This window comes from Mesoplodon bidens (genome assembly GCF_964165515.1).
Source record: "Mesoplodon bidens genome assembly, chromosome: 20".
NCBI lineage: Eukaryota > Metazoa > Chordata > Mammalia > Artiodactyla > Ziphiidae > Mesoplodon > Mesoplodon bidens.
This window is the reverse complement of record NC_138181.1, coordinates 8,409,053-8,421,679: the sequence shown is the minus strand read 5'-3', so window position 1 is coordinate 8,421,679 and position 12,627 is coordinate 8,409,053. Positions and strand designations below refer to the sequence as shown.

Sequence of the window (12,627 nt, the reverse complement as noted above, 5' to 3'; positions counted from 1 at the left end):
CACTTTTAGAATGCAGCACTAATGTGTTTAGGGAGGTGACCACAGCATTTGTATCAATGTGCAAGGTAAGACACAGATGCCAGACAGATTCAGTTTAGCGGTGCCTTGGGCGATAAGCTTAGATCCCTGGAGTACAGACATCACTGCCCTGTGTGGGGACATTTGGGTGGCATGCTTAGAGGGCCAGTGTCCTAGGCTGGTTGTTACAAACATAATGAAAATAGTCTGAGATTTTCACAATTTGGCTTATGTCACAAATTATGTTTTCTGAAACAATATGTACAAGGGTAGATAGAGCTTGATCTATTCAGTAACTTTTGTATTAAGGCATTCTTGGCATTTCAAATCGTTTGCAATAATATATAGTTAACATACAGCTTACAGCTGTAATGGGTTCCGACTTAAGTGGGGAAATGGGTTCCCCTGCTGCATTTTAGAGAAGAGAAAAAACAGAGAAGCTGCATAATGTGGCCACAGTTTGACTAGGTAGGGGAGAGAGAAAGGAAAGAATTACCACATTCTTTGATACTGTGGAAGGAATGGATTTGGCAGAGGTTGTAAACAGAAGACTGAGGATCTGAAGGTGTGCAGTTTTGAGTCTCCCTCCTTCAGTGCTAGAAAAAAAAGGCAAGAGGGCAAAGATGAGGAAACGTTGAATCTGAAGTAGGGTTACGTTGTTTAAAGTCTAGAAAGACGAGTCACGGAAACAAAGAGGTGTGTTTGAAGGGCATCTGCCAGAAGGTGGTGGTCAGTGCAGTTATTTGGGTGAGAAATGCTAATAAAAATACAGAGGAAGAATCACAGAGTGACGTCTGAAGGGGTACTAACAGAAGCACACTATGCCCACATCTATTTAAAATCTGGTAAAATGTTAAGAAAATAGAGGTAATCCAGGTTATCAGCTCTAGAGAGAGGTCAAGGAGTCTGGTTTTGTAGAAAAAAAGGCTTTTTGAAATTTCACTGGAAGGCTCATCAAGGAAAATTTCTGGGGAAAAGATTATCAGTGACAAGACTGGAGGGCAGAGTGCAAACAAAGATATACAATTCTAAAATTTGGAAACATTTTGAAACGTTGTACATTGAAATGTTTCAAAATAAAGTTGAGGTTAAACGCTGGGTTTGTTCTCTTTTCGTTGTTGTTATAAAAAGCGGAATAAATGTCCACGTGGAAAGTGTCTGCCGTAGCTGAAAATGTGCATTCACTCTAGTAGCTCCCCTCATAGCTGAAGGCCAGATGAATGCCGAACAGAGTTCCAAAACCAGAAGTAAGGGGGGAAAATGTATCCTATACATTCCTAAGAAAGGACCCCCGTTTAGAATCATTTGCTCTGTTTTGCATAAAGTTCTAGCCAACTTGGTTGTGCAGTTTCTTTGCACACAGCCGGTGAGAGGGTGGCTGCCACATTCAGCAAAATGCAGGCAGCTGTCAGTGACAGAGAAGACCCGAGAGGTTCAGCCTGGGCAGTCTTTGAGCTGACAGGGTGACAGCCTTGTATACGTCAAGAGCCTCCACATTCAGTTACCGAAGATCATAATTATGATCCTGAATATCAAATAAAAGTTTATTTTCACTACACAGCATTTAGTTTGAGATCAGAGGTATGTAGTACATATTAGAAGTTCTTCCACCAGAGATGGTTAAAATAAGAACTCAGGCACTTAGAGGGATGCCTATTAGCCACCTATGCAGAGTTCATTTCTGTGGAACCTCTCAGTGCCCCAAATGCTGGATAAATTGCTATTGTATCAGAAAGGTTACTAGCCCAAGAACCGAATGTTCCACATTTTTGTTGAAAGAGGAATGCTTGTTAAGAGACAAAGTATCATCCTACCAAGGGAAAATGGTTTAAGCTTAAATTCCGCATCAAAGTTTATGCAGTAAGAAAGTTGAGCAGGATGTGCTGGAAAGTTTCCACTCTTAACCTCTCTCCCCACCCTCTGAGTCAAAATGTACTCTTAGCTGTTAGAAGAAATCTGCCCTACCTATTACACCTGTCAAGCCTAATTTCTTGAACGGTACATGGAAAGATTGCTCTTTCCTAGGTTAAAGAGACTGAAAAACCAGAAAGACTCTGGAATGCCGCCAACTAATGGCACAAAGCTAAGTGGAGCAAGAATCATGACCACACAGGTTCAGTACATTTCTTCTGGGAAACTCAGCAACATTAACATATCCTTGTGATTTTCATATTTAGCAGCCTGTAAAATGGCATGTTGGTGTTTACAATTAGGGGGAGTATAATTTTTGTGGTGGTATCTCCCCCCTTCCTTTCTCTCTGTCCTTCCTAACTCTTAGGTCCTCTAATGGAGGAATAAAGGAATCAGATGTACAAAAGCATGTATATTTTTTAAAGCTTTAATTTTTTTTTTTTTTAAACTGAGGGCCAATATGACATGTTAGCTAAGAGTATAGGTTCTGAAATTTGACCACCTGGGTTCAAATCCTGACTTTGCTTCCTACTAACTGTGGGTAGCTTTGGACAAGAAACTTCACCTATGTTTTGATTGCATCCACTTTAACACTAAGCAATGTTTCCTATGCATTAGTATTGATCAGCATAATTGGAGGGCTTGTTAAAAGGCTGACTGCAAGGCCCTGATTCCAGAGTCTAATTCAGTAGGGCTGAGCCAGGGCCTGATAGTCTTCATTTCTAACAGGTTTCCAGGTGGCGCTATTAGTGGCCTGAGGCCTACGCTTTTGAGAACCACGGCTCCAGAGCAAGCTTTGTGAACCGTAGCATTACGGACATTCTGGGCTGGATCATTTTTGTTCTGGGCACTACTCTGTCATCCTGGTCTCTACCTACTAGATGCCAATAGCACCCACTTAGTTGTTCCAACTAAAACTGTCTCATAGGGAGCAAAATTGCCGCTGGTTGAGAATCACTACTCTAGAGATAGTAATTCCAGGTGATCTCATGCTTTACCCTTCTCATGCTTTTGTGGGGGAAGGTGAGGTGGAAGTTGGATGGTGTTAATAGAGCTCCTTGGAATTAAAAGAGAGGTTATGACCCTTCCAGCAGCGTGTCACGCCCTAATGTGGTTAAGTGCAATTATCTTTAAATTTTACTCTACTTACTGGGCTTCCCTGGTGACGCAGTGGTTGAGAATCCGCCTGCCAATGCAGGGGACACGGGTTTGAGCCCTGGTCCTGGAAGATCCCACATGCCGCAGAGCAGCTAAGCCCATGCGCCACAACTCCTGAGCCCGCGTGCTAGAGCCTGCGAACCACAACTACTGAGCCTGTGCTGTAGAGCCCACGAGCCACAACTACTGAGCCTTCACTCTGGAGCCCGCATGCTACAACTACTGAAGCCTGCACACCTAGAGCCCGTGCTCTGCAACAAGAGAAGCCACCACAATGAGAAGCCAGTGCACTGCAACAGAGTAGCCCCTGCGTGCAGCAACAAAGACCCAAATGCAGCCAAAAATAAATAAATAAAATAAGTACATTAAAAAAAATTTTTTTTTTACTGCTGTCCTGAAACACCCTGTAGATTTTAGCTCAGAATTTATGAGAACTGGTGGGTGATAGATTTTTTTAAAAATTAAAATACACATACCATAAAGTTCTTTTAAAAGTGCACAATTCAGTGCTTTGTAGTATGATCGCAGGTTGTGCAGCCATCACCACGGTCTAATTCCAAGAACATTTTTATCGCCTCAAAAGGAAGCTCCATAGAGAGAGTTTCTCTGGGATCTACTTTACTTTTATCTCAAAGCAGAGGTGGACATCCTCTAGCCTTCATGAGCGACTATTTACCTCAAGAGCCAATTCGGAGAAAATAATTGTTTGGAAGCCACATTTAAAAAATCAAAATGAACATAGTTTTAAGTCCCAAGAGAGAAACAGATATAGTCTTACAAGTAAATTATTTGCATTATTGAATTACCTGCTTTATTGAGCTTTTCCTTATGCTTGGCCAGAGGCAGTTTTCTGATCTTTCATCCTTTACATTTGGTAGTGGGTTTGGATCAGAACCCTTTGGATCAGAGGGTTCCAAGTGCCAAAGCAGTGCCCCGCCACATAGCATTATTTGATGAACTTGTTAAAAATAAACTCCCAGCCTTCTTCAACTTCCCAGATGATTCGGGTGTACACCCAGGTCTGGGAACTACTGCGTAAGACTTTTACAAATACGTAATGTCCATTTGTTTTCTCTTTCATTCTTTAAGCAACACACCCTTCCGTAAGGTATTTTTCTCAATTTCTAGATTGAAAAACTGACATGAAATGTAAAGTGGCATATCCAAGGTCACACAGCCAGCCGATTAGGAGCAAAGCTGGGGATGGAGTTAGTTTACATGCAGAGCGTGTTCAGTGAGGGCTGTTCGGGGCCAGGTCGGTGATCAAGAGATGAGTGAGGTGTAGCCCTCACCTCTGCTCTTTTTCATTCTAAGCCTACAAGAAAGAGATGAATTCAGCAACTGTAAAACGAAAGTGGGTGCTTCTTTCTTGTCACACTGCATTGTTATTACCACAGTACCATTGACGAGGCGACTGGAAAGAGTGTGGAGTGAAATTCAGTATCATTTCCTACAGATGATGTTTATTTGGTCCATTTATTCATTTACTAACGATTTATTGAACCTCTGCATGTATAAGGTTAGTGTCAGGGGGTAGCCTGCAAGGGCCCTCTTTTCATTACCTCTCCCAAGTAGACACCTAAGTAGAAACCACCTGCTATGCGATCTTTAAGGCCATTTCCTTAGCTCCCGCCGCCATAACCATCTCTACCCACAAGACTGTCAGAAATATGAAGAAGCTGCTGACAGCACTTGCTAGTAGTTCTTTTTGTGAAGATTTGATAGATGACACGGCACAGAGAAGTGGACGCTCACCAACCGTTAGTAAATTGCTACAGCACTTGTTCAGGGTAGTTTGGCAATATTTATCAAAAACCTTAAAACGTTCATACACTTTGATCCAGCAAATGTACTTCTAGGGATATAACCCTGTAAGTAAAAATGTATTGAAGACAGATGGTCCCCTGACCATCATTTGCAGGGTTTCCATTGTCATTACCTAGTTTGACCTCATGTGTTAACATACAAACCTATTAACATAGGTCTCCCTGCAAGCCTTTCTTCATAATGCAGCTGCTGTGATCCTTATACGATGCAGATCTCATGGCCTCACCCTCCTGCTTAGAATCCTTTGCTTACAATCCTTAGAATCTCCTTGCTCTGAGGATGAAGTCCTAACGTGACTTGAGAGGTTTTGCACAACGATGCTTCCTTCTTTAACCCTGTCTTTCCCCGTTCTGCTCTCTTCCCTGTTTTATCTCTTCCTCTGATTACCATACTCCTCCATTTTACAACCTATAAACAGCAGAGCATGGCTTGTGTCTTTCTATTCTCAGTGATTTACTGCCTTCTAAGTCCTGGTTGTGCTCCTGAGTAGAATCATTGCTGGCTCAGCTGTATTATTATCTTGCTCAGAAATAATTTCTACTAATTCTCAGCCATGTTATGTTAGTTCTGATTCATAATACATTTAAAATCAAAATGAACTGAATAACCTAACTGTGTGATTTCTGCATCTGTATAAAGATATTTTGGTTCTGAGTAAAAGAAGTCTCAGCTTGGCCAGGCACAAAGAAGAAATGTATCTCACATAATAGGAGGCTTCTAGATTTTTAGTTTAGTGGCTCAATTTTGGCCTCAAGGACCCCGTTCTTTCTGTTCCTCTTCTCTGCCATCCACTGCATTGGCCTCATCCTAACGGTCAACAAGATGACTGCTCGTGGCAGTTGAAGCAACCAGCACGTTTATTCACACCAAGGGGAGGTTGGCGTTCCTTTTCCAGAAGCCCAAGTAAGCCTCTGTTTGCATCTGTTTGGTCCAAATTGTCTTTGCCTGTGCACCCATGAGCCAGTCACTGGCAGAGGGGATGAGGGTACCATGACTTTCTTAGATGATTTTCTGTGAGGAGGATGAATGCGGAGAAGCCGCCCAGTGTCCACCACCATTTCTCTTTTACCAAAAGGAAAAAATTGCAATAGCAAGCTGTGGGCAACTTCCCGTAAGGGAAAACATTTCACAGTGTTCTGCTTTTTAAAACTTATTCAACTCCCAGGATGAGGTGGAAGAGGTCTAAGAATTCTTCTATATGGTTAACCATGGAGTCTTTTTTTCTCTTTTTTTTATTTCCTTTTTCCAGATCCAGACATTTAATGTGGATGCACCATGCCAGACCGTGGAAGATTTAACGAATGGGGTTGTGATGGCCCAGGTTCTCCAAAAGATGTAAGAATAAATTGCTTTATCTTTTTGTATGTTATTATACCTGGATATTTATTAGATTGAAAACATGGACAAAAAAATAAAGTGCTTGCATGAAACACGTGTTGCCCGGAGACCGAGAACTGAGCAGCACAGGTGGTTCCGGCAGCCTGCGCTCGTTTAGGTACAGATGGACCGGCTGCCAGGGTAGTTAGGGCTGCAATTGCTGCAGTACTCCAACGGCTTCAGCAGAATTCTTTCTTCCTGTGGTTTTCAGCGTGAGCTTGGCAGACATTTTCCTGTTAGCGTCCAGATTTTGCCATCATAGAAGGATCTGAGAGGTCTACTCTGTCTTTAGGGCTCTACTCAGACGTCGTCTTACCAGCGAGGCCCTCCCTCCCTGCCCACCCCTAGAAAATAAGCGATAGCCATGCCCTGTGCTCCGTTTCCCTTTTAACCTTCCGTATGCTTCTCAGAAGTAGGTAACACCATATCGTATACCATGTATTTTGCTTGCTTATTTGTTACCTGCTGCTTCCCCCCACACCCGTCTGCAGACAGACAGACAGACAGACACACACACACACAGTGTAAGCTCCACCTAGAGGCAGGGTGAAAACATAATAGTTGTAAAATTGATATTGTATGGCTGTCTTCAGCTTTTGACCTAGGAATTTTTCAAATAAAGGATTACCTGTGAATTTAAGATGTCAGTAAGTTTGATGTGATTTGGGGGATACTTTTTTTTTTTTTTTTTTTTTTCTTTTTGCGGTATGCGGGCCTCTCACTGTTGTGGCCTCTCCCGCTGCGGAGCACAGGCTCCGGATGCGCAGGCCCAGCGGCCATGGCTCACGGGCCCAGCCGCTCCGCGGCATATGGGATCCTCCCAGACCGGGGCACGAACCCGTATCCCCTGCATCGGCAGGCGGACTCTCAACCACTGCGCCACCAGGGAGGCCCTGGGGGATACTTTTGTCTTTTGAAGCCCTGAGCCCTTGTCAGCCTGAGACACTAAAGAATTTACATGGGACTTGCTGAGATTTCCTGCAGCTCTGTTGAGAATCAGTATCATCACGGAAGGATTCTTGCCGTTGCTCCCCTTGCAGTGAGCTGTGTAGAGCTGCCCGTCTGGAAGCTTCTCAAATGCCTGCATTTCAGAGAATCTACCTGCCTTTCACACTGGCAGTTCATGCTTGAAAACTATAGCTTGCTGTACCTTTCTTCTGCACCTTACATCTCTCCAGACATACAGGCATGCAGACTTTCTGGCAGAGCTCAAGAAGGCTCGCTTGAAACTGACCAGCCTTGGTCTAGCACTGAGAAGAGGGGTCTTGTGATTTTCGTGGACACTTTTGAGTGGTGCCCTAATAACGTTTAGCTTTTGAATGGTCTAGAGCAGCGGTCCCCAGCCTTTTTGGCACCAGGGACCAGTTTCGTGGAAGACAAATTTTCCATGGATGGTGGGGGAGTGGTGAGTCAGGCGGTAATGCGAGCGATGGGGAGGTTGGTTCTGGCGGTAATGCGGGTGATGGGGAGGTTGGTTCCGCGGGTAACGTGGGTGATGGGGAGGTTGGTTCCGGCGGTAACGCGGGTGGTGGGGAGGTTGGTTCCGCGGGTAACGCGGGCGGTGGGGAGGTTGGTTCCGGCGGTGACGCGGGCGATGGGGAGGTTGGTTCCGTGGGTGACGCGGGCGATGGGGAGGTTGGTTCCGTGGGTGACGCGGGCGATGGGGAGGTTGGTTCCGCGGGTGACGCGGGCGATGGGGAGGTTGGTTCAGGCGGTGACGCGGGCGATGGGGCCGATGGTTCAGGCAGAAATGCGGGTGATGGGGAGCGATGGGGAGCGGCAGATGCAGCTTCGCTCACTCGCCTGCCGCTCACCTCCTGCTGTGCATTCCGGTTCCTAACAGGCCGCAGACCGGTAGCGGTCCACGGCCTGGGGGTTGGGGACCCCTGGTCTAGAGAGTTTCAGTGCAGCTCTTAATAAAAATTATTTGTGGGCAAGTGGGCCTAGCTACGTGAGCTTTCCAGGTATGTGTCATTAAATGAATATTTTGCTTGTTAGCTTGGGTGGGATTTCTATTGTAGAAACCAGAAGAAAGACTGTATGAGTGTATTATTTTACCAAATCAAGATCGTAACATGCATTATATTCTGCAGAGTGGTTATTCTCATTTACCAAAGTCTTGTGGGCATATTTCTCATCAATGTTTAGTTTTTTACATTTTTTTTCCAAAAACGCGTTCCTTTTATCCTTTTGTTGTGGTATAATGTAGACCGAAAAGCATACTAAAAGAAGTGATTAATTTGTGTGTAGTATGTATATATTGTATGTATATGCACACATGTATACACACATCCACGTCACCACCACCCAGACTGAACTGTATGACATTTTGAGCCCCCAAATGGTCCCCCTCATGCCCCTCCCTAATCAATACCCTTGCCTCAAAGATAGCCATGGTTCTGATTTCTACACCATCATTCTTATAAGTGGAATCATGTAGTTTATACTCTTTTGTGTTTGACTTCTTTCACTCAACATAATGTCTGTGTGATTCATTCATGTTGTTTTATATTGTCTCTTTAAATAATTGTATAATAACAGCTTCACAGAAGCCTCCTCCTTTGTCAGTTTGATGTTTATTGAATGGCTACTCTGCATCCAGCACTGGTGATGCAAGGATGAGCCACAGTCCACAGGGTAATTGTGTTCAGAGAGTTTATAACCTGGGGAAAAACGGATGTTAAATGACCAAGGAAACAAAACTGCTAGTATAACAAGCACTATAGAGAAATTGTGAACATTTCTAAGTTAGCAGTTGTCTCCGCAGGGCTAGCATTCAGAAGAGTCCAAACCAGAGATATCAATTTGGGTGTTTCTTAATTGAAGCCCACGAGTGTGGATTAAATCACTCAGGGAAGAGTATAGGGTAAGAAGAAAACAAGCCTGAGCCTTGAAGAACTCTGACATTTAGTTGTTGGTTAGAACATCTACCAGCAGAGGGACCAGAGAGGTAGGGGGAAAGCCAGTGGAGTGTGGTTGCTGAGAGAAGTGGCAGATCTCTTCATTTTGTCTGAGCTAAGTGAGAAACGTGTATGTTTCAGATGTGAATAGACCTCAGGAGGCTTGTTGTTAGTATAATTTATTTCTCTCTCGTCTTTTAAGTCATTGTCTGCTCGTCTGCTTTCCTGCTTCCAACATCTTATTGCTGCCTTCTGTCTTTCTGTTCATCCGTGTAGGTTCATGTCCCCCTGGTTTTTGTGTGTTTGTTTGTTTTTAATTAGTAGACTTTGTTTTCTTAGAGCAGTTTTCATTTCACAGAGAAACTGAGTGGAAAAAAGTTTCAGTACGAGATGAAAATAAGTTCTGGAGGTGGGTAGTGATGATGCTTGCACAACCGTTAAGTACGTGAATGTACTTAATGTACTTAATGCCACTGTACACTTAACAGTGGCTTAGATGGTAAATTTTATGTGTATTTTTTTGTTTTTTGTGGTACGCGGGCCTCTCATTGTTGTGGCCTCTCCCGTTGCGGAGCACAGGCTCCAGGCGCGCAGGCTCAGCGGCCATGGCTCACGGGCCCAGCCGCTTGGCAGCACGTGGGATCTTCCCGGACCGGGGCACGAACCCGTGTCCCCTGCATCGGCAGGCGGACTCTCAACCACTGCGCCACCAGGGAAGCCCTTTACGTGTATTTTACTACAATAAAAGAAGTTTTTAAAAACTGAGCGAAAAGTATGGTGAGTTCCCACATGCTCCCTGCCCCCACACAGAACTCCCCCCACTGTCAGCATCCCCCCACCAGATGGTCCATTTGTTACAGTTGATGAACCTACGTTGATGCATCAGCATCACCCGAAGTCCACAGTTTACGGTAGCCGTCACTCCGTGCTGTACATTCTGTGGGTTTGGGCAAATGTATCCTTCCTTATAGCATCATACAGAATAGTTTCTGCCCTGAAGATCTCCTGTGCTCCCCCTAGTCATCCCCCACCCCTTCAGTCATTGATCTTTTTACTGTCTCCACAGTTGTGCTTTTCCCAGGTTGTTGGGTAGCTGGAATCACACAGCCTGTTTACCTTTCTGATGGCTTCTTTCACTTAGTGATGCTCATTTAAGGTTCCTCCGTGTCTTTTCATGGCTCGCCAGCTCATGTCTTTTGAGCACTTACCCCCTCCTTTTTTAACAGCTTTATTGAAATGAAACTGAAATACAGTAAATTACACATTTTTAGGTGTAGAATTTGATAAATTTTTTTTACCTGTGGAGATGCCCGGGAAACTATCAAGATAATGAACATCCCAGTCACTTCAAAGAGTTTCCTCAGTCCTTCCTTCCAGCCACCCCTTTCCCATCCCCAGGGCAACCACGGATTTGCTTTCTGTCGCTGTAGATTAATTTGCATTTTACACAAATTTATGTAAATGGGCTTACAGTATGTTTTAGTTTTTGAGGGAGAGGTTGTGGCTTCTTTCATGCAACATAAAATTTTGAGATTTATTCATGTTGTTGCCTGTCTTAATATAGTCCATGCATATTCCATTGTATGGATATACCACAATCCATCCAGCCGTTCGGCTGCTGAGGAACTCCTGGGTTACTGTAGTTTTGGGCTGTTACAAATAGAGCTGCTGTGAACATCAGTGTCCACATCTTTGTATGGACATATGCTGCCGTTTCTCTGGGGTGAAGTTCCAACTAGGGGTGAAATGGCTGCAACATGTCGCAGGGGTAAGTTTAATATTTAAGAAACTGCCAAACTGCTTCCAAAGCGGACGTACCATTTATGTTTTTACAAGCAGCGTGTCAGTGTTCCAATTGCACCATGGCCTCACCAGCACTTGCTGGGGTTGCTCTTTTTAATTATAGACATTCTAGTGGCCGTCTAGTGGTGCTCATTGTAGATTTTATTTGTATTTCTATAATGACTAGTGATGTCGGGAATCTTTTCTTGTATTTCTTGTATTTATATACATTTACTGTATATATATATATATATATATATATATATATATGCATACATATATGTATCTTCTTTGTTGAATTGTTTGCTGTAATCTTTTTTTGTTTGTTTTTAATTTCTGGGAGTGCAAGCCCAGTGCCCCACCATGACTCTGGGATCTGGGACATCCCTGGGACTATGGGGCCCTCTGAGGGGCAGCTGGCCAGAACGTGTCCACACACTGGTGGCCACATGCTCACGTCCGCACACTTCCCCACCCGCGGGCACTGGGTCAAGGCAGTGAGGCGCAGGTGGGGTTAGGAGTTTGTGGCCACACCTGCCTTTGAATCTTGGCTGTCCCTTAATGGATGCTTGACCTTGGGCCCATAACCTTCCTGTACCTCAGTTCTCTTATCTGTAAGTTGGGGAAACTACCTATATTTTCAGAGTACCTGGAATGTAGTGAGCTTACAAGAAATTTTAGCTGTTGGTATTATTTCAGTTAGCTAAAGGCATCATTATACACTGTAAACAGTGTATTCCTTCATTCATCAGTATAGGAATTCTGAAAATTTTTATGTTTACTTATTTTTTATTGGAGTATACTTGATTTACAATGTGTTAATTTCTGCTGTACAGCAAAGTGATTCAGTTATACATATATATTCTTTTTCATATTCTTTTCCATTATGGTTTATCACAGGATATTGAATATCATTCCTTGTGCTATACAGTAGGACCTTGTTGTTTATATACATAGTAGTTTGTCTCTGCTAATATCAGTCTCCTAATTTATCCCTCCCTCACCTCCTTTCCCCTTTGGTAACCATAAATTTGTTTTCTACGTCTAAGAGTCTGTTTCTTTTTTGTAAATAAGTTCATTTGTATCATATTTTAGATTCCACTTATAAGTGACATCATATGGTATTTGTCTTGCTCTGTCTGACTTAATTCACTTAGTGTTACAGTCTCTAGGTCCATCCGTGTTACTGCAAATGACATTATTTCATTCTTTCTTATGGCTGAATAATATCCCATTGTATGTATGTACCACATCGTCTTTATCCATTCACCTGTTGATGGACATTTAGGTTGCTTCCATGTCTTGGCTGTTGTGAATAGTGCTGCTGTGAGCACTGGGGTGCATGTATCTTTTCCAATTAGAGTTTTCTACAGATACATGCCCAGGAGTAGGATTGCTGGATCATATGGTAGTTCTGTTGATATTTTTAGAATACTGTTCTCCATGGTGGCTGCACCAGCTTATACCAACAGTGTAGGAGAGTTCCCTTTCTCCACAACCTCTCCTGTTTGCTGTAATCTTTTGCCTATTATTTATTTATTTATTTATTTATTTATATTTATTAGAGTATAGTTGCTTTACAATATTATGTTAGTTTCTACTGTACAGCAAAGTAAATCAGCTATATGTATACATATATCCCCTCTTTTTTGGA

At 43.3% G+C, this 12,627-nt stretch overlaps 1 protein-coding gene across 1 annotated transcript in view; it reads left to right on the top strand.

The window, feature by feature from the left end:
* The window catches only part of HOOK3 (hook microtubule tethering protein 3), a 104,928-nt gene that overhangs the window by 941 nt on the left and 91,360 nt on the right, over nt 1-12,627 (top strand). Inside the window, exon 2 of the mRNA XM_081220931.1 lies at nt 6,164-6,249. Within this exon, the coding sequence (XP_081077057.1) occupies nt 6,164-6,249 (86 nt within the window). The remainder of the gene's footprint in view (nt 1-6,163; nt 6,250-12,627) is intronic.